We start from the raw sequence: 24,927 nt of genomic DNA on the forward strand, positions 1-24,927 counted from the left end.
TGATCTTTCTCTGCCCCAGCAAATAAAACTGGAGTCATATCCTTCATGATTATATCTGTGAAGACCTTTGTTCAAAGCTAATGTTATCTATTCCAGAATACTCTCCTGGCCAAGAAGCTATCCTTCTTCAGTGTCAACAAAGTCTCCTTTTCTGCATGAGTTTACTTCAGATATTTTTGACTGCAGGAGGTCTTCATATGATACTCAGAATGCTGTTAATCATGTTAATAATAAAAGCTTTTCTACTTGGGTTTTGTTATCCTCGCTACAGGTATTGCACTCTCTCCTGTAGTGCGGATGTCTCTCTAATGAGGAAATGGGTGTATTATAGCAGAACTGCTCCACTTTTCCTTGTTAAAGAATAAGACCTCAAGAGCAGCTGTCCAGGTGATTCCTGCTTCTGGGTTGCTAAGAGTCTAGCAGAATGCAACAACAAAACATTTGCTATTCACACAAACTTAACACTACTCACAATCTTGGCCTTTTCTACAGTAATCTGTATCATCACAATGTCAGTGAGGTGGATTTGAACTGATGTTCTAGGTGCCACCCTTACACAAAAAATACATGTGTACATGTCCATTCTATGCACATTGTACTCCCTGTAATTTAAATTCTGCATCTGTTGTGTCCAAGTGATACCCTCTAAACATGTTGTTACTCAGACAATAGATATCTCTATAGTCCCTAAAAAAAAAAAAAAAAAAAAAAGAGAGAACTCTTCCTTTGTACACCAGAATCCACTTCCTTCTCTATCCAAAAGTTTAACAAAATTCTTCATTAATTGAAGTTTTTTAGGCAAAGGTGGAAATATCTTTTTTGGTTTTAAACAAAATAACATATTGTATTACTTTTGTATTACTTTTCCTTAGTAAAATTTCCTCTCTCTTTTCTTACTGTACATGATATAATTTTTGTTTTTGCCTGACTGTCCCACAAGCATGAAAATAACAGTATTTCATGAAACCTCTCTGTATACAGAGAGGTTTCACATTCCCAGCAAAGTTATGGTGCTTTATTGCACTCAGGTTCTTGGATTTATTTTCATGCATTTCTTTCAAGCCAATGAATTAGAAGAACTGATGGAAATATATATTCATTGTGTGGCAGAACTGCCTTTAAACTTAATTTTGAGCTATCAGTAAACGTACACCATCCATTAGGTGTATGTTCAGTGTCCAGTTCATTCCTAAAGCCTCTAATATTTTAACAGAAACACATACCATCTTCCATAATAAAATATTTTGAAAACACTTTGTGTCATTTTCAGCAAAATAAAAGTATACTGTAATTTTCATTCCTGCTTCGAGTAAATTTCATTGTAATCTAGAACCAAAGAGTTCTGCTTGCTTTTTAGCTACATTTAGATCATGAACTAAGTGATTCAGTCTTCTTGCGTGATTAAATGTGGCATGTTATTTTCTGGTTAGTTGTCTGAATCTGTTGGCGTGGACAGTCCAGCAAAGTCCGCAACACAAGAATTCTTGCTATATTTATCACTGTTTCCTTTTGGGGATCTGGTATTGGCAGATCTTTATTATATGGAACAGGCATTATTGCAGATGATATTTTAGGATATTTGATACTGTGCTTGCTTTTCCTGACATCCATGATATTTTTTTCATGCAGGAATAACAATTACACTAGCCAACAAAAAATATTTTTTGTCATACCTCTGCAATGAAAATATGTGACTCTGGAGGAAATAAATGTGCTGATTCTGAAAATCACCATAAAAAGTCTCTATCACATGTACATCAAAATATGCACCAACCTTTAATGCTTCAGATTTGTGGTGCAAGCAATACAGAATATGTGGAGCAGTCAAGTTTTGTTCTGGTTACCAATCCTGAAACCGAGGTACAAAGAATATGCATGTTTAGTAATACTGTCGATTTTATTCTTCCGGAGGTTTTCTTGTAAAGCCTCAGCAGCAGAAATTGTCAGGATGGTTCAGCCACTGCTTCTGTTTAAACATTTTAACAATACAGTGCTAAGTTAAACACAGAAGAAACAAACAATATGCAGTGCATATGCAAATAAATACACATACACAACTGTCGATTTTGTTACTGAAAGAGATAGGCACGTCTCTCAAGCATTTCTGTCATCTGTAACACATGCAAACATTATTATTTGCAGGTAATACAACAGATCAGTGTCATGTGTGCTTTTCAAAATTGTAGTAAGATATACTTACTGTGGGTAACTTAAAAATGTGTATGTGCAGAAATTATGATGAGAGTGCAAAATTTTGAGAATTATTTTCAAAATCAGTGTATAAACATTGACTACAAACAGCTCATATGTTAGTGGGGGTTAAAATCATATTGGCCAGTAATCGATAATATAACACAATATGTTTGTGTATTATAACCAATTACCCAAAGAAGTAAATCTCTTTAATTATAGGTGGTAATATCCTGTGCCTTGCAAGCCCTTCATGGTTTATTTCTTAATCAGCCCAAACCTGACAACCTTTCTGCAGAATTAAATGGGCAGATTATTATGGTAAGTTTATTTAATTATAATAGATAATTTTTATTTTGTAGTAAGTATAGAAAATATGTGAATGGTTTGCTGAAATGCCTTAGTTGTGTATATAGCAAAAAGTAAACTAAATTTGCTACAAATATTGAACTCATATTGTAAGCAGGTCTTGCCTTAGTCTTTTTTCATCTTCACTTCACGTAAAAAGTACTGCTTCCTAAATGAGAAGTGTGCTGCTGTTAATCTGAAATGTGTGCCATTACTCCTACAGTCATTTTGGTAATTATTGACACCATGTTGGTGGGTTATTGAAAGGCCTGACAATGCTGAAACATTTCCACAGTATGAGAGATTGTAAAATGTATTGCTTATTTTTTTGCATTTCTAATGTTGCATAGCTGTTGTATGTCTTTTCCTAAAAATTTACTTAATTTAAGAATTTTAAATTGAAGTTGCAATTTGTAACAAAATTTCATCTGAGATGTGTAGCTTGAATGATAACCTTTTAATCCCCCTCCTATCTGTGTGTAAAAATCCATTCTTAATGTTTTCTATTAATTTTGAATAATTGTTAAACATAGGAAATTGTGTATCAAATACAGTAGAACCCTGTTAATCCGGACTTTCTGTTAATCTGAACTGGATTTTCCATTGGGAAAAATTCTAACTATCGAATAAAATATATATATGGAAGGAATTATAAAAATAACTGACTTATGAGTGATTTTCTGCAAATTGTACGATATATTTACAAGCGTGAGCTCGCCTAGCTAAGTTTATATTAACAACGTTGTAAACAAGAAGAGCAGGGATAAAGGGACTACAACTAGTCCAGGTATACTAAGCAGTAACTGCCTGCTGCACCGGATAAGAGTAAATGTGATGGTGCACCTTAGCATGTGATCAGTGATGGGGTGGGGGGGATGAATATGCATTCTTGGAAATGACTCGCAAATCAGTTGCTCAGTTATTGTATTCAGTTGACAGCTGCCGCTAGCATTGTCCACGCATATACCTTACCTCAGTTCTTTACCTGCTATATTGCTTTGTATTTTACTGTGTTTTTATATATTTTTAAAATTTTTTTGTGGTTTTGGTTTAACAGAAGGTGGCAACAAAAAGAAAGTGTGTTACTGTGTCGATGGAACAAAAACTGAATGCACTTTTTCACATTGATAAGGGGAAAAGTTTAAAAAAGATCACTCTCGATATAGAGGTGGCAAAACAAACTGTTTCCGATTGGAAAACAAAATAGGAAAGCAATCAAACTTTTGTGCAAAAATGGTGGCCAAAGACAGCTTAGGAAATTAAGCAGGCAAAAAATGAAAATTTGGATGAGGCCTTATACATTTGGTTTTGTCAAGAACGAGAGCAAGGCGTTCTTCTTTCAGGCCCAATCCTTCAATCAAGGGTTCTTAGCTTTAACGAAAAGTTAGGAGGTGATCCGTCTTTTACTTGAGTTTGGGGTGGTTATCAAGGTGAAAGGAGCATCATGGAATCCAACAGCTCGGAATTACAGGTGAAAGTGTTTCTGGTAATTGTGTTGCAAGCAAAGAATTTAAAGTACAGCCACTCCCTAGCTTACGTAATACGGAAATTCGACTTTACGTAAGTTTTTGCCGCCCTGTGCAAACTTAAAAATCGTGGAAACGTATTTTGCATCCCTTAGGAATAAATGGAGGCATCGTGAGAATATTGTAATGTGAACCCAGTAACACACCGTGTTTTTTTTTTTTTTTTTGGTAATTTGTTCCAAGACCTCAGAAGTTGAAAGTTTTGCTATATAACTAAGCTATTTATCTCTCTAAAAGGTCATTTTTATAATGGAAATTGCACTACACTTTCATTGTTATCATATGTTCTGTTATAAGAATCAATTTTGAATGCCTTTGTGGTATTTTTCTAAAACACATTTCTGGAGATCACTACCATAAAACAATAAAACCAATTGGCACTTTTTGGTTTATTGGGCTTTTCTGTTAGCACAATCTATTGTAAACGAGTAGTAAACTCTATCTTATTGCATTTGCGATAATACCGATAACTGGAATTGTGATTTTTTACGTTACGGTATTATGGTGAAATGAGTTGCCCTTCACTGAAATCTTCAACCATATAAAAAATATAAATAAATTTTCAGAATCTTCTCTTCATTCCTATTTACTTATTACAATGGTGAAAGGAAAGGGACCAACGGAAAGTGCAAGTGCTGGCAATGCTAGGAAACCAAACAAAATTGATTTAGAAATGAAGATGAAAATGATTAAGAAGTAAGAAGCAGGACAAAGTTTGTCATCTATTGCATGTAATTAGGTCTCGCTGCTTCAACAGTGAGTGCTATTTTAAGGGATAGTTGTGTGTATAAAAGAACATGTTAGAGGATCAACACATTTAAGATCAACAGTGATCACAAAACAGTGTTCAGGTGCTATATTGAAGATAAGATAGAAAAGCTATTAATAATATGATGGACAATCAGATTCAGAATCGAGTGCCCCTGAATCTAATGGCCATTCAAGCAAAAGCAAGAAGTATTTATGAAGATGTTAAAGATAAGTACGGCAAACCCCAAGCCAAGTTCGTGGAAAGCAACAGGTGATTTAATAAGTTCAAACATTGCACTGCTTTCCAAAACATTAAAGTATGCGATGAAGTTGCCAGTGCCGATTCTGCAGCTGCAGAGAAATTTTATGATGTGTTCGAAAAAACCCCTTCTGAATCTCCACATCCCTCAACTTCCACAGTGGCGTGCTTACGAGCTGGAGAGTTAATTCTGGCAAAGCTGCTCGAAAGGTAAAACTTGCCTGTCTCCTCTTTTTTGCAATTTTATAATTTTGTAAACTTTTGTAATTTTTCCTGCGCATGAGATAAAAAAAATTGAATAAACTGTTTACATGTTCATCGAACATTTCTTTTTCGCTTCAGTTAAATTTGCGAGTGCTGCATAAGCATTTAGGGAAATTCCGACTTGTATAAAATTTCAACTTATGTAGAGTTCCGCGGAATGCAACCCTTACATAAGTCGGGGAGTGGCAGTACAGTTTCTCAAGTTCATTAGTGAAGAAATTTTAATTCCATCCCAAATTTTTAATGCTGACGAGACTGGTTTATTTTTCAAAATGTTACCCAAAGAAACACTCGCCTCAAAACTTGCCTTTTCAGCTAAAGTATATAAATCAAGTAAGGAAAGAGTGACATTGCTTTTGTGCAGTAACACGTCTGGGAATTTAAAGTTACCACTATTAGTCATTGGAAAATCTCCTAAGCCCCATGCTCTTAAAAATGTGAACTTAAATGCCCTCCCAGCTAAGTACACATCACAAAAATCAGCTTGGATGAGCTTAGTTCTTTTTAAAGGTCGATTTTTTATCTCATTTGTTTCCTTAGTTAAAAAATATTTAAGGGATCAAGGTCTGGAAGAAAAAGTGGTTTTATTCATTGATACCACTCCAACCCACCCAGCAGAAGAACAACTGAGATCTGGCAACATCTTTGTAAAATTTTTGCACCCAACGTGTTACAGCCTATGGATCAAGGGTATAGAGGCTGTGAAGCAATGATACAGAAAGAAGATGATAATCTCACTGTTAGAAGAACATGAAGTGCTTGAAGAAAAATCAAACTTTATGGACCTTCTTAAAAATGTTAACACAAAGACAGTCATTTATTTTTCTGCTGCACTTGGGATGAAACTGACAAGACTATCCTTATTAAATTCTGGAAAAACTTGCGCCTGATGTTCCAATGAAAAGATCTGATGAGGAAATGGATATTTCTTCGGATCCTGATCGTGACAAGGATGATAATGATTTAGTTGTTATTTAAGTGTTTAGGGGTTGTTCAGATGTAACAAATGAAGACATTGTCCCATGGATAATGTGTGATAATGATCTAGGACATCAGATCCTCACTGAGGAAGACATCGTGCAAGCATGTTCATCATCATTGTTGCAAGCTAACGAAGATGACAATTCCGATGATGAAGTGTGTGAGGAAACAACTGGTGTGAGTCACACTGAAGCATCTGGAATACTGGAGAAGCTACTGATTTATTTCAAGAGACAGGATGACTCATCAGTTGGTGAGCTTCTGACCTTGAAGCGTCTGCGAGATTGTGTTGCCCGAAAGCGAGTTTCAAAATTAAAGCAAAAAAAAAAACCATTGAGGATTATTTCAAGTAAACTTCTCGAAAATAGTTATTTGTTTTGTGTTGTAATATTTTTATGTTTAATTTTGTGTAATATAATGTTCTACTGTAAAACTTTATTGCTTTGTACAGTATTTTGTTTATTTAAATATTGTTTTATTAATTTAATATAAAAGCCAATTTAGTTAAAATTTTGTTATTTAGTAACTTTAAATGAAAACTGGTATGTTAAAGCTTCCGGTTAATCTGGACTTTCACTAATCTGGACCGAGTGCTGTCCCGTCAAGTCCGGATTAACAGGGTTCTACTGTATATGTATAAAAATTATTTAAGTAATCATAGATAGCCATGCCTAATATACATACCTGTATGTATTTGATAGTATGAACCAGAGCTATAATGCTCAATACGTTCTATGTTGATATCAATATTTGTAAAAGAATAAGAGAAGTTTACCTCAATATGATACGTAGAACACTTCCGTATGATACTTTCCAGAAATTAAAACAAAAACAATTAAAAAAACAAAAATCTTACATTACAGTTAGAAATAATTAACAATAATTAAAAATCAACTGAACACAATTAAAAATCAATTTAATGCAATTAAAAATTAAGTAAAAAATTAATTTAACGAAAAAAATTGCAGTCATATTGAGGTAAACTTCTCTTATTCTTTTACAAATACCTGTATGTATTAATTTGTATAACATTAATTTAACACAACACTTTATTAACACAACTGCTTAGTTGTGCATCAAAAAACCAAGTGATCACCAATGAGTCAAGTCTGAAGACGAAACAAGAAACTTGTTTGTATATGTGCTGAGCCAGTTTCATGCCCATGCTGCCAAACTTGCTTTAAACGTTTGTAATGTGTACTGTATGTTGTATAATACTGTACTTATAAGACTGCATATATTATTACAGTATTATTAATAAAAAGGGGTAACGTACAAAATGAGTTATAAAAGAAAACAAACACTTATTTAAAGATACAGCATGTGTCTGGCAGACTGATACCTCAGTGCACCGTAATAGTCGAATAACAACTGGTGTGAGATACTCAATAGCTATATACTACCAGTAGGTATAGGGCACATGTATAGCTTTTTAATACAGCACACACATTTTTTTTGTTATTCTTAAAATGTGTGAAACCAAAGTATACTGTGTAAAAACGAAAATTTGTAGAATTTTTTTTGACCTTGAAACTAAAGTACCATGCGATTTGAGGGTTAAGTGTACTTCATGTTTTAATATACTCAAAATAAAAAAAAACAAAAAAAAAAAAACATGAAATTGAAATTTCTGTTATTTTAAAAACAAACAATATAAATGAAATTTATTCATGTGAAACGAGTACACATAGAATTAATTGGAATTAATTTGCCACATGTAATTTACTTGAATGATGTGTACAGGGTAGTTCAGTTGAAAAGCACCAACGTCTATCTTGTTTATTTTTAGATTTAGGCTGTTTGTAATTTGGATTTTTTTTTTATTATCATATCTAGTTTGAAATTTTTAATTCTGCAAATTTCAGTACTTGGAAACTAGGCCCATGTGAGGAAACCTGATTAAATCATTTAAGGCTATAAATAGATTGATTAAATTCTGATGGAACCTTTACTCTTTCTCTGATAAACACATAAGGGGGCATTTAAATTGAAAAAGGATGGTTGCAGTTAGGTATATTAAAATTTGCTTTCAACCAGAGAGTAATTTATTAAGTATTAGTTTCATTTTTCTAAATTAAACATTTTTCCAATCAACTTCTTTTTTGTCAGTGGGAAAGTTGTTCCTTGTCACCAGTTTATTCTGTAAACATCAGTGCTTTTGAAACAAACTGGCTTTATTTGAAATAAAAGTGAAACAAACACAATAGTTGTATATGATGTTAGCATTGCCCTTCAGTACATGCATTTAGCTGTAGAATCTCATAAGATGGTTATTTGTATTGTTCTCCTCATGCTTCAACCATAGTGTTATCTCTTAATTCAAATAAAATTGGTTTGTTTCCATTTCAGTAGTACACTGATGACATTTTTACACTAAACTGAGGATGGGGAACAACTACATGAACAAAAAAAGGTCCAGAGGACAAATAACATAAATCAAAAATAAGTGAAGTAGATCTTGGAGCCTTCTAATTGAAATACCCTGTATATGAATCAGCAAGAATATTTGCTGATGCTATCGAGGCAGTGTTAGGGGGGGGGTCAGAAAACTGCTAGCTTGGGGGGATACATAGACTAAAAGGTTAACAGAGGCCGCAGTTAGAGGCAAAAGTGATTCTTGCACTGATTCTATTAGAATGAGCAGCAGCATGGAAAGCAAGGCAATGGAGATTTCCAGGACTGTTGGGAGTCATAGTGGAACAAATAAATACATGGACTGTGTTAGGGTAACTAAGAGTAGAAACAGGTGCATGTATACTTCTATGTACACCAATGCTAGGAGTATAGTTAAAAATTTTATGAGCTTGAAGTGCTAATGAAGACATCAAAGGCAGATATTGTTGGGATATCAGAGACGTAGTGTCACAGATATAAGCAGTGCAGAATTGGAATTTGAGGAGTACAATGTGTACAGAAAGGATAGACAGGAAGGGAGGAGAGGTTATGCTGTTAGTTAAGAAACAAAATCTAAGGAAGTCATCCAATTGATGTCGGTGAACAATGCAATGTTGAGTCTGTTTGATGTGACATAAGCACTGGGAAAGGAAAAATGAGAGTAGATGTGTGTTATAGGCCTAATGAATCTGATGAGTATAATGAGCACTTGTGCAGAGAAATAGTGGGCCAGTAAATCAGAATGTCTTATAATGGGGGATTTTAACTTTCGAGATATTGACTGGAAATTGTGGGTTGGTCACTCGCACACTAGCAAGACTTTTTTGGATTTATTGGTTGACTGTTTTCTACAGCGGCATATTTGAGAGGCAACCAGAGGGAGTAATGCTCTTGATCTGATTATCAGCAGTGATTATTCATGCATTAAGAATTTACAGGTAAAGGAACCACTGGGTGACAGTGATAACAATGTACTGATATGAGAATTACTTAAAGATGTAACTACCATCAAGTCTAAAGATAGTGGCTTTTGCTTTCGTAAAGGTGACTACAGGGGTCTCACTTGACTTGGTGAATTATAGCCTTAGAAAATAATAAAATCCTAAAACAACCAACCAACCGGGGTCTCACACAGTTTTTAAATTCTGTACAGTGGGATCAACTGATGATGTTATAAATGTTAAATTCTAAACGGGAAGCCTTCGGGGACTTAATCTTGCAGGCTACTAGGCTTTTCATTCCAATTAAGAAATACTGTTCAAGGTTCAGGCCTAAATGGATGTCAGATGAATTAATGAGGCTTGTGGCAGAGAAGAAAAATGTATGGGATGCATATAAATTATCAGGTGACACAGAAGCCTATGGCAAATATAAGCTTATCTGTATTTAAGTCACAAAGGAGGTTAGCCAAGCGAAGGCAGATTATGAGAAATCTTTGGCAAAAGATGCAAAGAATTCTTTACTTATGTAAACTCTAGAAGGAAAGGGATGAATCACATTGGACCACTTAATATAGATGGATTGACTATTCATACTCAGGTAGCTGATAAACTAGATGAGTATTTTGCATATACATTCACACATGAGGAGTTATTCAATGCACGGAATGCCAGAAGTTTATCAAACTCTAACAGGGAGCTAAGTGATTTTGTAATAACTGAGAGCAAAGTGGAGGAGAAATTGTTGAAGTTAAACATAAAAAGGCACCTAGGGTGGACAGGATCTATTCAGTTATATTGAAGGAGGCAGCAAAGGAAGTAAGCAAATCCTTCGCTATAATTATGAGAGCTTCCTTGGACTTGTGGGAGGTCCCCATGACTGAAGGTGTGGAAATGTATCATCAATTCACAAAGGGAGTTCAAAAGATGACACAAGTAACTATAGACCTGTTAGTTTAACTTGTGTTACAGGGAAAATAATGGAGTCACTTGTTAAAGAAGCATTGCAGGATCATCTAGACAAGACTGCAGTAATAGTTAAGACACTGCATGGATTTGTTAAAGGGAGGTCTTGTCTGTAATTTGATTTGATACTATGATGTGGTCACAAAGGAACTGAATATCAAAAATAATTTTGATATCATAAACTTGGATTTCAGGAAAGCTTTTGATACTGTTGAACGTGGAAGACCGATGTACAAATTGGAGAGGTATGGCATTAAGGGTAAGTTGCTACAATGGATAAAGGGATGGTTGTGTGGGAGACGATCGAGAGTGGTAATCAATGGACACTGTTTTTCATGGACAAATGTTATTAGTGGAATTCCCCAGGGTTCGGTGCTGGGCCCATTGTTGTTTTGTGTATTCATCAACGATATTGATGAAGGTATATCAGGATTAATGTCCAAGTTTGCAGATGATACAACGGTTGGCAGGGTTGTTAACAACAGTAAAGACAGTATGCTACTCCAACTGGATCTAGATAAGTTGGGCCAAAGGGTTGAGAAGTGTCAACTGAAGTGTAACATTGACAAATACAAAGTACTTCATATGGGTTGCAATAACCCAATAGAAACTTACCAACTGTAGTACTATACTCAGGGAAGAGGAAAGTGAAAAAGAACTGGGGGTAATTGTGCAGTCAAATATGAAGTTTGCTGAGCAGTGCAGACAGGCTGCCAGGGCAGGTCATGGAGTTTTGTCAATGATATATAGGAATTTTGCCAGCAGGGACAGGGAGGTGATTATCCCGTTGTACAAGGCAATGGTCAGGCCACACCTAGAGTACTGTGTACAGGTCTGGAGACCTCATTTTAGGAAGGATGTAGATTTGCTTCAGCATGTACAGAGAAGGGCAACAGGATTGGTGAGGGGAATGAAGGGATCCTCTTACCAGGAGAGGCTTAAGTTCTGCAAATTGCAGCACCTGGAGAATAGGCACCTGCGTGGTGATCTGTTTGAGGTGTATAAGACCTTGAATGGGTTGAGCAAGCTGAATGCTGATGAGATTCTTCCTCTTGCTCAGATTAAGAATCTGAGGGGGCATTGGTTCAAATTGAGATAAGACAGCTTTAGAATGGATGTACGGAAATTTGCCTTTAGCCAACGGGTGGTTGATTGGTGGAACAGACTTCCAAATTTTGTTGTGGAATTTGATAGCCTAAGTAAACTTAAGGCTGAGCTGGACACGCATTTGGAGCAAATGGGAGGGTTTTTTTTTTTGGCTGATGCTGCATAAGCTTGCTTTCCTGCATCGTATATCTCTACTAATGAATATGTGATATGCATATTCATAGTAGTAAAGGTTGCAGGGTTATGCTTCAACACTGCATTGAAATAATTTGTAAATTGTATGCTTTTCTGTATGCACACGTTAGTCCCTTTAGTAATGAAGCCTATAGATGAGCCTGACCTTTTCTTATATGTTTATTTGGAAGTATTTTTTCCATACTTCAGTTTGGCTGCTTGGTTGATATGTTATTCGTTGGTTGGCATAAGTTTGGTTATAGAGGCCATCTGTTGTTTGAAGAGAGATCAGTAAAATTTGAAATGTAAGCCATGAGGTCATAAGCATTTTAAATGACTCACCATTTTGGTGATGCTGTTTATATTAAAATGTTATTGGTAATTTCGGTTGACTTGCTGATACAGTGTGAGTTTAAGCCCAATACTTGAAGGGTAAAAGTCAATCTTTGTAATTGTGATTGTGTGTTTATTGCTACTAGGTAATTCTCTAGCATGTCTCAATATACATGACTCAGAATGATCTTTCTGTGGATGACAGAGCTGTACACCCTTTTCTGAACCTTTCAGCACAAAACATGAACATGTTAACTTTGGGACTGTATTGGACCCGTTCTGTAATCATGTCAGATTTTTTACATCCGACATGGTTTCAGAACCTATATTTGCTTTGCCTGTGAAGTGGACCACACAATCAGCACTAAACACAAAATGTTTAAGCAGTTCTGCCATCATAAATGTCTGACCTTGTCATTGTAATGCTTTGTACTGTCTGATCCTGTCTAGTTTTAGGTTCACTCAGTTATGCAACACTCTCCACATTGTTTTTTTTTTGTACACCATGTGCTGTGCTATTCCAACACATTGAATTTATGGACTCATCCTCACTTCCTCAACTGTATAGTAGGTCTGTTATTCTTCTTAATGTGTCATAAATAGGGATTGCATTGCTGTTACTGATAATGGTGGTAAATTTTACAAAACCTATTTTTGGTAGTAATGGCAATTGACTTTTTTTTTTTTTTTTTTTTTTTTGGCGCAGTATAACATCAGTCGTTTTTGCACCAATAAAATTAAAATCAAATCAAATGGCAATTGATCTCTCTATTACTGATAATTTGATCTTTTTCTAGCTAGTTATTTTTTTTATTACTCTGGTCATCATTCATCTACTGTAATTAAAGAATTGAACTGAATTGAACCAAAAATCTGAACTGAAAAAAATTATATTTTTGGTCAGAGTGGAGCTGAACCCATACCAGAACTGAAAACCAATATTTATTTCTCTCCTTTATTTCGGTTTGCACAAATAGTGGAAGCGAAAAGCGAAATGTTCTTAGTGCTCAGTAACACACAAATTGTCATTGCGCCTTCACACTCATGTACCCTGTTTCCATGGTGTTCTAATCTTGGCTGAGTTACTAATCCTCAGGGCCCTTAAGTCACTGCCAAATATGATCATTTAATCTTTTATAAGATAATATTTACCAAATTTTAGTAATTCCATGCAAAAATTTATTCATTTTAGGATTCCTAGAAATTTACAAGTGCCTAGTTGGAGAGGGAGGCTCCATTGTTTAATTTTTACAGATGTCCATAGCATTGCCAAGTTTGAGTTTGCTATAAATTAAACAAGGTTCGCTCCATGTTTTGTTTGCTTAAAAATATTCAGTTGTAGTAAATTAAAGTAAATAAAATCTAGTAACTGTTTTTATGTAACAACAAGAACTCAACAATAAATTGAGTAAATCCGAGAAAAACTATAAAATTAAAAGGATGTAAAATTTTGTGGTATTCTCACAAATGTATGAGTTTATTCTTTGACCTTTGTGTTCATTTCAGATAATAATTATATAGTATAATCAACAATCTCTAAAACTCCAATTAATCAAACTCAAAATTAGATTCTGCTGATCCAAAATTAGATTCTGCTGATACTTTTTTAAAATAACAAAATTATTTTACAGCTCTTCAATAGAAAATAGTGGAAAAAAGAATCTCTTTGGAAATACTTTGAAGGTAGTGGTAGTGGCATGTGATGCAAGAAAGCAAGTGTATGAGCTTATGCAGCATCAGCCAAAAAAAAAAAAAAAAAAAACAACAATCCCCTCTAAATGTTTTGTCCATTTCCTCTTTAAATTTATTTAACCTATCAACTTCCACAACAACAGATGGAAGTTTGTTCCAGCAATTAACCACCTGCTGGCTAAAGGCGAATTTCCGCACATATTTTCTACATCTGTTCTTCCTCAGTTTCAGTTTATGCCCCCTTAGGTTCATATTCTTTATACACCCCAATCAGATCAACTTGCAGGTGCCTAGTCTCCAGCTGCTGCAATTTGCAGAACTTAAGCCTCTCCTGGTAAGAGGATCCCTTCATTCCCCTCATCAATCTTGTTGCCCTTCTCTGTACATGCTCAAGCAAATCTACATCCTTCCTAAAATGAGGCCTCCAGACCTGCACGCGGTACTCAAGGCTTGACCTGACCATTGCCTTATATAGAAGGACAATCACCTTCTTTTCCCTGCTAGAAAAATTCCTGTATATCATTGACAACACCCCATGACCTGCCCTGGCAGCCTGTCTGCATTGCTCAGAAAACTTCATATCTGACTGCACAATTATTCCCAGGTCTTTGATGCTGGAATATGTCAAATTAAGGAATGTGGAAAACAGGTCAAAGCAGCTTGTAGTACAAGTGAGTTGCATGCTCATTTAAAAACCATAAACAAAATAAATTTATTAAAAGGAAACTAAGATAATTCTGGAACAGAATTTTGTTAAAGCAGTTATTGCCTCTCATGGACAAATAACTGCAATTTTTAAGAAAGAAATTGATTAATCTTTGCCGGTTGTTATTTCTTGCATGTTAGTTAGGAATGGCCTCCTGTTCATTAAAATTTGAACACCATATGATATTTGCAGCCTATTTAAATCTAGAGGCTATATGAACATCCCAGATTCTCCAAATACGGTAAGCAAAATGGTAATAGATTATGCAGAAAAAATTTGGGAAACAAATTACAGAAGAAATATTGTCTTGCAGGTGTAGCACAGCCAGATTTAGCTTAATTTTATTGAGTGGATGTGAAAAAGAAATTATTGACATGAATATTAACATAAATGGAAACATTAAGTTTTGGAATCTTGGTCTCGGCCAGATGTTAGCTGAAAAATGTTGAGAACTTCTTAAAGCCAACGTGGCCACATTCAGCCTTCTTTATGAAGACTCTGTTGACAATATGGCAGATCAGTAAGGCAGAAATCTGGCCACCCTTTACACATTATTTGTCAGTTGTGCTTAGTTCATGGAATGCAGTTGGCTGTTGTAAAAATTCTTTATAGAAAAGACATATCATCAGCTGACTTAGAAGAAGGGGAATCTAGTGTAACCATAGACTCAATCAATGACGATGGTTTGGATGAAGAGATTAAGAATGATGAAAGTATGGAGTTAATTGATGCACCATTTCAAAATCATAGTATCACTACATTAGCATTAGTAGGGCATATGGTGCAAGAAAGCAAGCGTATATAGCATCAGCCAAAAAAAAAAAAAATCCACCCTTCCCATTTCATCCATCAGTTCACTCCAAATGTTTGGTATAGTTCTGCCTTAAACTTATTTAAGTTTCTGACCTCCACTACAACAAATGGAAGTTTGTTCCAACTATCAACCACCCACTGGCTAAAGGCGAATTTCTGCACATCTATTCTACAATTGTCTTTCCTCAATTTGAATTTATGCCCCCTTCAGGTGAGTAATCTGAACAAGAGGAAAAATCCCATTAGCACTTATCTTGCTCAATTCATTCAAGGCCTTGTACACCTCATCACCTTGCATGTGCCTAGTCTCCAGAACTCCAGAAATTTGCAGAACTTATGTTTCTTGTTAACACCAACCCTTTGCTCCACTCACCAATCTCGTTGCCCTTCTCTGTACTCATTCCAGCAGCTCTACATCTTTCCTAAAATTAGTCCTCCAGAACTGTATACAGTACTCAAGGTGTGGACTGACTCTTGCCTTATACAAGGGACAATCACTCACTTATCCCTGCTAGCAAACTTCCTGTATATCATTGACAAGATACCATGAGCTACTCTTGCAGCCTTTTTGCACTGCTCAGAAAACTTCATATCTGACTGCACAATTACCCTCAGGTCCTTTTCACTCTCAACTACCCTGAGTATAGTACCACCCAGTTGATATGTTATTTGGGGTTACTGCTACCCCATATGCAGTACTTTACATTTGTCAATGTTAAACTTCAGTTTCCACCTCTCAGCCCATCTGCTCAACTTTTCCAGATCCTGTTGCAGTTGCGTACTATCATTACTGGCATTAACAACCCTGCCAACATTCATATCGTCTGCAAACATAGACATTAACCCTAATATACTTTCATCGGTATCCTTGATAAATACCGAAAACAACAATGGGCCCAACACAGACCCCTGAAGAACTCCACTGATAATATTAGTCCATGAAGAGCAGTGTTCATTGATAACCACTCTGTCTTTTCCAACTCAACAGTCCTGGCTATTGTAGCAACTTGCTCTTAATGCCATACTGCTCCAATTTGTACGGTAGTCTTCCATGTGCCACATTATCTAGAACTTTCCTACAATCCAAATATATGATATCAGAATTATTCTTTGCATCCAATCCCTTTGTGACCACATCATAGTATCCAATCAAATTTGTCAGACTAAACTTTTCCCTAAAAACTCATGCTTTGTCTGAACTATAATTGCAGTCTTGTCTAGATGATCCTGCATTGCTTCCTTCACCAGTGACTCCATTATTTTCCCTGGAACAGAAGTTTGACTAACAGGTCTGTAATTACCCATGTCACCCTTTGATCCCCCTTTGTGAATTGGGGACACATGTGCATCTCCCCCAAGTCCAAAGAAGCTTTCATAATTATGGCCAAGGGTTTGCTTACTTCCTTTGCTGCCTCCTTTAATATAACTGCATAGATACCATCCACCCCAGGTGCTTTCCTTATGTTTAACTTCAACAACTGCTCCTCTGCTTTGCTCTTGGTTATTACAAAATCACTTAGCTCCCTGTTAGAGTTTGATAAACTTCTGGATTTCTCCAGAAGTTGAATAACTCATGTGTGAATGTAGATGCAAAAAAAAAAAAAAAACTCAGTTTATCAGCTACCTAAGCATGATTATCAATAGTCAAACCCTCTATGTTAAGTGGGCCAATCTGATTCATCCCTTTCCTTTTAGAGTTTACATAAGTAAAGAACTCTTTGCTGTTATTCTTTCCATCCTTTGCCAAAGATTTATCATAATCTGCCTTTGCTACCTAACCTCATTTGTGAATTGATTATATACTAGCTTATATCTGCAATAGGCTTGGGAGACCGCTGATAATTTATTTGCATCCCATGCATTTATCTTCTCTGCCACGAGCTGTGTTAGGCGGCTCCGTAGCCAGGTGGGAAGGAGCAGCAGTGCATAGCACAGGCTTCTTGATTAGACCGGGGTTTGAGCCCGTCACCACCAAATACGGAGGATGTGGAAAGGTCAGGGTATGACCACCGCATATCCCGGAGTAATATGGCCTTAGTTGCTAATGCTCCTAAAAACTAACTAACTAACTAACTAACGAGCCGCGTTAATTCATCTGATGTCCGTTCAGGCCTAAACCTTGAGCAGTATTTCTTAGTTGTTATGAAAAGCCTAGTACCCTCCAAGATTAAGTCCCTGAAGGCTTCCCTTTTAGAATTGACTGTTGGTAACAATATCAGTTGATCATACTGTATAGAATTTAAAAACTCTTTGAGACCGCTGTACAGGAACTCCCAGACTTATGTAATGCTTGACTTCTGTAAACTTAAAAAAAATTGTGGAAACATATTGTTTCTCGTAGGAATAAATGGAGGTATTGTGAAAACATCGCAATGTTAATCCAATAACACTTTTTTTTTCTTTTTTTTTTTGTAATTTATTCCAACACCTTGGAAGTTGAAATTTTCGCTATAGAAGTAAGCTATTTATCTCTCTAAAAAGTCATTTTTATAATGGAGCACTATCCTTTCATCGTTATCATATATTTTTTTTTATGTAAACCTCAAACACGAGAGGTATTAGAACCTATAGTACTTAGTACCGTGCTTGAGTTGGGGGTTGAGAAGACAAAAGAAGATATTTGTTGACATTGGACTCGAACTTCTGTAGACTGTAATTTTCAGGAAATATGTATGAAGGAAGGTTGTTCCAGAAAACGGCAGGTTTTTTTGAATGAATAAACGAGGAAGATGAAAAGTTGGTTCTGTGAGTTTGAAGTTTGACAGTAAACGGATGTTGGCTGGTGGCTGCACATGTTCGGACTGTTTTGAAAGAAAGAGTGGGAATTATCTCTCTCTCAGGGTAACTCAGAAATTTCTTTTAGCTTGTGCAGTATAAGCCTCAGGCTTCCTTGCACTATATGACTAGTAGTAATAATAATAAGTTGCCAGTGCTGATTCTGCAGCTGCAGAGAATTTTGTGTTGTGTTGGAAAAAAACCCTTTCTAAATTTCCACAGCCATCAACCTCTGCAGCGGCATACTTATCAACTGGAGATGTTGATTCTGGCAATGATGCTCGAAAGGTAAAACTTGATGATGTTATGCGTGTCACTTTCTTTTTTTAGTAATTTTATAATTTTGAAATTTTTGTAATGGCAACTTTTGTAATTTTTCCTATGCATGAGATAAAAAAAATTGAATAAATAATTCTATTTACATGTTTGTTGAACATTTCTTTTTTGCATCAATCAAATTTGTGTGTGCTGCATAAGCATTTGGAGAAATTCCCACATATGTAAAACTTGACTTATGCAGAGTTCCGCGGAGCGCAACTGTTACGTAGGTTGGGGAGTGGTTGTAGTCACCTTTTCAAAAGCAAAAACCCTTCCACTGATGGTAATTGCATCTTTAAGTAAATCCCACACCAGTACACTGTGATCACTGCTTCTAGTGGTTCCTTTATCTGCAGATTCTTAACGCATGAAGAATCATCTGATAATCGGATCTAGGGTATTACTCCCTCTGTTTTTTTTTTTTTTTTGTTTTTTTTTTGCTGAAGATAAAGTAGTGGATTTTTTTATGTGTCCAAAAAGAGTAATGAAAACTATTTCATAAAGGAGTACTTGATAAAAAGTTTTTTAATGGCCTTGAATAATAAGGTTCATGACATTTTTGGTGAGTTGGTAATAGAACAGTTGTCACTGAGTTTGGTGTGTGTGCATGCACACACACTTCTTAGCTGTTTTATGAAACACAATTTTCAATGGTGATGTTCAATGAAATCTTTCATGTTTTAAAGCAAGATGTGTGAAGCTCAAAAAAAAAAAAGCAGCCAAAGAGATGTTAAAATAAGCTTATAGACTAAAAACAATGAACAGAGTAAGAGTACTGAGGTGATGAAAGTATTCTGAAGGTGCTGAGGTAGAAGAACAAGCAGTGCATGTATATCTATTGAGAAAGCTGACGTCATTGTATGAGGATGGTGATTATTGTTACATGATTCAAATTTGTAACAGGAAAGTTGTTACCTCCATATGACTAATAGATCACTGTGAATGCAAATGGTGAATATTAACTAGGGATTTTTTTTTTTTTTTTTGGCTGGTGCAGCATAAGCCTTAGGCTTCCTTGCACATTTTGCTAATAATAAAAGAAAGAAAGAAAAAGTATGAGGAAATATTTAGAATTGGTTTTTAAATACTTAATGACAATCCAGCCAATGTTGAATCAGAAAAAGCATTTTTGGTAGCAGGCTTGACCTGTACCTATCATGTCATGATATGACATATCATGTTGTGAAAACACTTCATGATGAGTTGCTTACTGTTGCACTTTGAATAATTATCACTTCTCCAATAGAGAAGTCTGTTATTGCTTATTTTAAGTTGAAACCTGCCACTGAGATGGCGCCATTTCAGAGATGATTGTCTCCTCATTGGTGGGTGGGTTGGTAGACACTCAAAGTGTAAGGGATGACAACCCCATTCGTAAAATTCCTCTTACCGCCTACCAGTGAGGAGACGTTATCTATGGTGCTTTCTGGGTAATGGAAAACCAAGTAATAACAGATCTGTTTTGGGGAAGCATTACCAATTTGAAGAAAACTTAAAAGGATAGGAAACTTTTTGTGAAGAGTTTCACTTTATTAGATGTTTGATAATCATTTAAGCATACTCGTTTGCTTTTACAATTTAGCTGTTTGCAAAATAATGCAAACGTTTTCATAGTTTGTGGCTTTAATAGCCTTAAATTTTATAGCTGAAAGATCATATTTCATGATCTGTCATCAAAATTTCCTAATCCATATTCATTATGCCTTTTTATAACCCATTTGTTATTTTTCTGTCACCCCCCCACATTGTTTTATGTTTACTGTTAATTGAACTTTTAATTTCTTTTCAGGCACTATATGATTATCAGCCCAATGTTGATGATTCTCTGCCTATGACATTATGGTTAACGGTAATGAAGGAAGCTTTCATCAATTTGCAAAGGTTAGTTGCTCAAAGTGGATTTTAAATTGGTGTGCTTGAATATTATTTTTTAGTTTAATGCCATTTAGCTCAAATTTTTTTTTAAATTCATTTTTTAAAAAATAATAATAAACCGATAATTATTTTTTATTTATTTTCCATCTCATCCTCACCATCTGAGAATGCTCAAGCCAGAGCTTTTCAAAGTGGGTGTTGGAACACCTTAGGTTGCCATATTGTGCCCTGAAAGTTGTTGCCAAATTTTGTCATCATATCAGCATTATTTTCACTCTAATGATTTCGTGGTAGGGTAGATTTGAGATCTGTACAGAGTGAATAGTTGTTTAGAAGAAAAGTAATGTGCTGAGAGAGGAAAAAAGAAAACCCAGGTTATTTGATGCAGAGGAAGCAATATTTATGATGTGCTTATGCCAAGAGAGATTAGAAGTTAGGGTAATCCTAATAAAGTCTACAATTCCTATGCTCATCTTTGATGAGCACAGGAATTGTAGATGCCTATTATATTTTGGTATCCACATTATGCAGCATTTGTCTGTGTGATATGAATGCCACACCTCAACCCCTGCTTATGTTGGTACATACCTGCGTTTTTACCTCCATATGACTAATAGAACTACAGTTACAAACTTCCTCAAAGTTCAAACCGAGATACTGAGCCTTCAATAGTTTAAATGTACATGCCCTACTGCATCTGCTGCAACACGCCTTCCAAATAAAGGGAAACATGCTGAAATTCCTCCACTCCATACTAATGTCATTCCATGTATTTCCATACAGAGAATCAGATCTTCCAATGCCCAGTCCATGTAGGAGTTCCACAAGGTGGAGTGTTATTCGGACTCCTCTTTACCACGATGTTGATTCCGTTCTACAAAGGTAGCGATGATGTGCACTTGCACAAACGTTAAAATTCTGACCTTCTATGACCATTTAGTGCATTGTGTGACAAGGTAAATCATAAGCTTCTGGTGTTATTTATGTATTTAGATAGATTTGGCTTGGCCCTAAATCCACAGAAGACTGTAATGATGGTGTACTCTCAAAAAAGATCACCTATGCTTGTACAACCAAAACTAAATGGCATAACTATTCTAATTGTAAAAAATAGAATAAACTTCTTAAGTTGGACAACCAAACAGCACCCTCTTGCATGTGAAACAAACTACAACAACTGTACGACGTATAAGAACCACAGTGTATTCGGTCATATTGTATGGTGCTGAATTGTGGGCATCAGCCACCCATATCCACATTAGGAGAATATATGCGACTGAATTCTGGCTGCCAAAGTGGATGAACAATAAACACAGTCTCTTCATCAGTTAAGGACCATGCAGCTTTCTGAACAACTTAAACTACACTGTTTACCAGACATCATTGCGTGGAAATGATTGTTAACTACAATAAAGATGATAACTGATGTGATTTCTTCACCTTGTGCCAGCAAGGTGAAGAAATCACTTGGTGGCACATCCCACCAACTGCCTTAAGAGGCATGAAATCCCTGAGGATGATAGCCAACAGATTGAAGATGGCTGACAGATTCTTACCAGCCAGAGCATTACAGTCAATTCACAGCTTATTACATATGGGAATTGACTTTGATAAGCTTGTAGAAGATCAGAACTATAGAAGACAAACTGCAGTGTGGTTTGCTGAGGCTACTGTTGCCTAGCAGTTTTGTGTATATCTGTCAACAACTGTGTAAGCAATTGCGTGTAATTATTTGAACAATTATATATCTTGCATAGGTTGTTTCTGTAGATGTCATGTTAATTCAGCTTTTTATTACAACTGACAGGTCTCTAGACAGAAATGTAGTGATGAGACTCATTTTATATTTTAGCTATTCTTTTATTTTTTTTTATATTTCATTTTATGTTAATCCTCCGGCATTTTCTGCCGTGAAATTTGTTTCTTACCAATGTAAAAAAAAAAACTAATCTGCAGTCATTATCAACCCACTGGGATGGAAGCCTCTTCAACAATTAACGTTGAGGAAAATGGACCATATTTAGCATTTTGTGGGCTTGAACCCCAGTCTACTCAAAGAGCACGTGCTACTGCACTCCTACTCCTGACCACTCTGCTATGGAGGCCACTTCTTACCAATAATGTACTACTATATTTATATTTGGTAGGACAAATAAAGATTCTTTCTTTCATTTCATTTATATTAGGGGCAGTGTTTCAAGCCTTGCACATGGGTTACTAACCTTTCAGCTGTTGTGTGAAGGTGCAAATAGAGGAATTAGTTGTTGCAGACTTGCTAGTCTTCACCGAAATGTGGTCCAGTTGACTCACAAGTGGGACCTGAGCATTCAATTCCATCTGCATTTTAGACTCCCAGGTAGTAAACCTAATCTGTCATATCTGGATAGCTTATCATTTGTGTGTGTTACAAATCTAAGCATGGAAACAAGGTGCCTCCTAGGAGATCTGACTGAGGTGTCGGGGAAGGGGTAGATTGAATTAAGATAGAATTTTACATTGAAATAGGACACAAAAACTAAGGTGCATAAATATAAACTATTGCTAAAAACTAGTAGATCGCACCTCAGGAAGTTCGTTTGGTCAGTGTGTTGTTGACTGCTGGAATAAATTCTTCCCAAGTGGTTGAAGTTGATATTCTGGTAAAGTTGAAGTGCCAACAGGTAATGCACCTTCTGCCAGTATGAAAATATGATAAAAGGTTAGGGATTGTATAGATAAAAATAAATAAATAAATATACATATATATATATATATATATATATATATATATATATATATATATATATACTATCATTGAATTATATTAAATAAAGTTAAATTATAATAAAATGAATAAATAATTAAGCATTCATTAGAGGCAGCGACATGCAATTCCTCCATATGAAGCTGAAATACATCCATTATTTTAAATTAAATAAAATATAAGCCAGTAGTATGGCAAAAACTGTAGAGCGAAAATTAACATAAAAATAACCCAAATAAACAATCGAACGAAAAGAAAGAATAGATATAAATAGTAGCCCAGAAACCCTAATATAATTTCGATCTTTAAATCCAATTAACAAAAACTATACAAATTTTAGGATAATGCCAATTAGTTATTAATTTAGCGGTACCCCCCCGAGAGGTACCAGTTCCGAAAGACGTGAAATATCACCCAATGAGGGTTAAAGGAACTACCAAACGATAACAAAATCAAAATAAACTAAAATAAAATAGAATAGACTGACCATCATGCCCCATATCTACAGAGGACCACGAGGCCAATAATGGTCATGGAATCGCTGCATTTCAATCGTCATACAAAACATCGCAAAGGCGGAAATATCGAAGAACCAAACCACCCTTCCATTCTCCAATAGATCAACCAATGCAGAGGATTTGCATGGCGGTGGTCCTTATGCAGCGAAAATAAACTATAGAACAGACAGCACTCTAAAGCAGAGCCACACTACTGACATACTGTAAGCTGAATCAGCTTATATTGAAGAAAAAAGGAAATAGATGGCGGCACAGGCGTTGCTAAATTAGCATATCGACCCATTACTATTGAATTATATTAAATGTTGACGAAAATTAAATTATAATAAAAAATTAAAATAATTAAGCATTCATTAGAGGCAGCAACTTGCAATTCCTCCATATGAGAATGGAAGGGTGGTTTGGTTCTTCGATATTTCCGCCTTTGCGATGTTTTGTCTGACGATTGAAATGCAGCGATTCCATGACCATTATTGGCCTCGTGGTCCTCTGTCGATATGGGGCATGATGGTCAGTCTATTCTATTTTATTTTAGTTTATTTTGATTTTGTTATCGTTTGGTAGTTCCTTTAACCCTCATTGGGTGATATTTCACGTCTTTCGGAACTGGTACCTCTCGGGGGGGTACCGCTAAATTAATAACTAATTGGCATTATCCTAAAATTTGTATAGTTTTTGTTAATTGGATTTAAAGATCGAAATTATATTAGGGTTTCTGGGCTACTATTTATATCTATTCTTTCTTTTCGTTCGATTGTTTATTTGGGTTATTTTTATGTTAATTTTCGCTCTACAGTTTTTGCCATACTACTGGCTTATGTTTTATTTAATTTAAAATAATGGATATATATATATATATATATATATATATATATATATATATCTCTACTTATACATATATTTGAATAATGTTTGAAATAGTTGAAAACTGAATCTTTCATAAGAAAAAATAAAAAGGTAAAGCATACACACACACACACACATATATATATATATATATATATATATACACACAGGGTGTATCGTAAATAGTGGTCCAGAGTAAAGGAGTCGGTACACTGTGTTCTTAGGTATCACGTACAGGAATTTCAGTTACTTTTAGTCAAGATTCTCGGAAAAAAAATAAATTTCATTTTTTTTTTAAATTTCTGTGTCTTGCATCACTAATTTGCCTATAATTTCAACAAATATCAATATTTTTTTAATTCTGTTTTTTTATTATTACTCCTGAATAGGTGCACTATCGTAAACAAATAC

General features: G+C 35.4%; 1 protein-coding gene across 1 annotated transcript in view; it reads left to right on the forward strand.

Moving 5' to 3' along the window:
- The window catches only part of LOC150078438 (RRP12-like protein), a 496,297-nt gene that overhangs the window by 118,863 nt on the left and 352,507 nt on the right, over nt 1-24,927 (forward strand). The window contains exons 9-10 of the mRNA XM_090384563.1: nt 2,413-2,511; nt 20,324-20,415. Coding sequence (XP_090240689.1) covers nt 2,413-2,511; nt 20,324-20,415 — 191 coding nt within the window. The remainder of the gene's footprint in view (nt 1-2,412; nt 2,512-20,323; nt 20,416-24,927) is intronic.

The sequence above is a fragment of the Mastigoproctus giganteus genome, chromosome 11 (assembly GCF_048544385.1).
Source record: "Mastigoproctus giganteus isolate SK-2022 chromosome 11, ASM4854438v1, whole genome shotgun sequence".
NCBI classification, from domain to species: Eukaryota; Metazoa; Arthropoda; class Arachnida; order Uropygi; family Thelyphonidae; genus Mastigoproctus; species Mastigoproctus giganteus.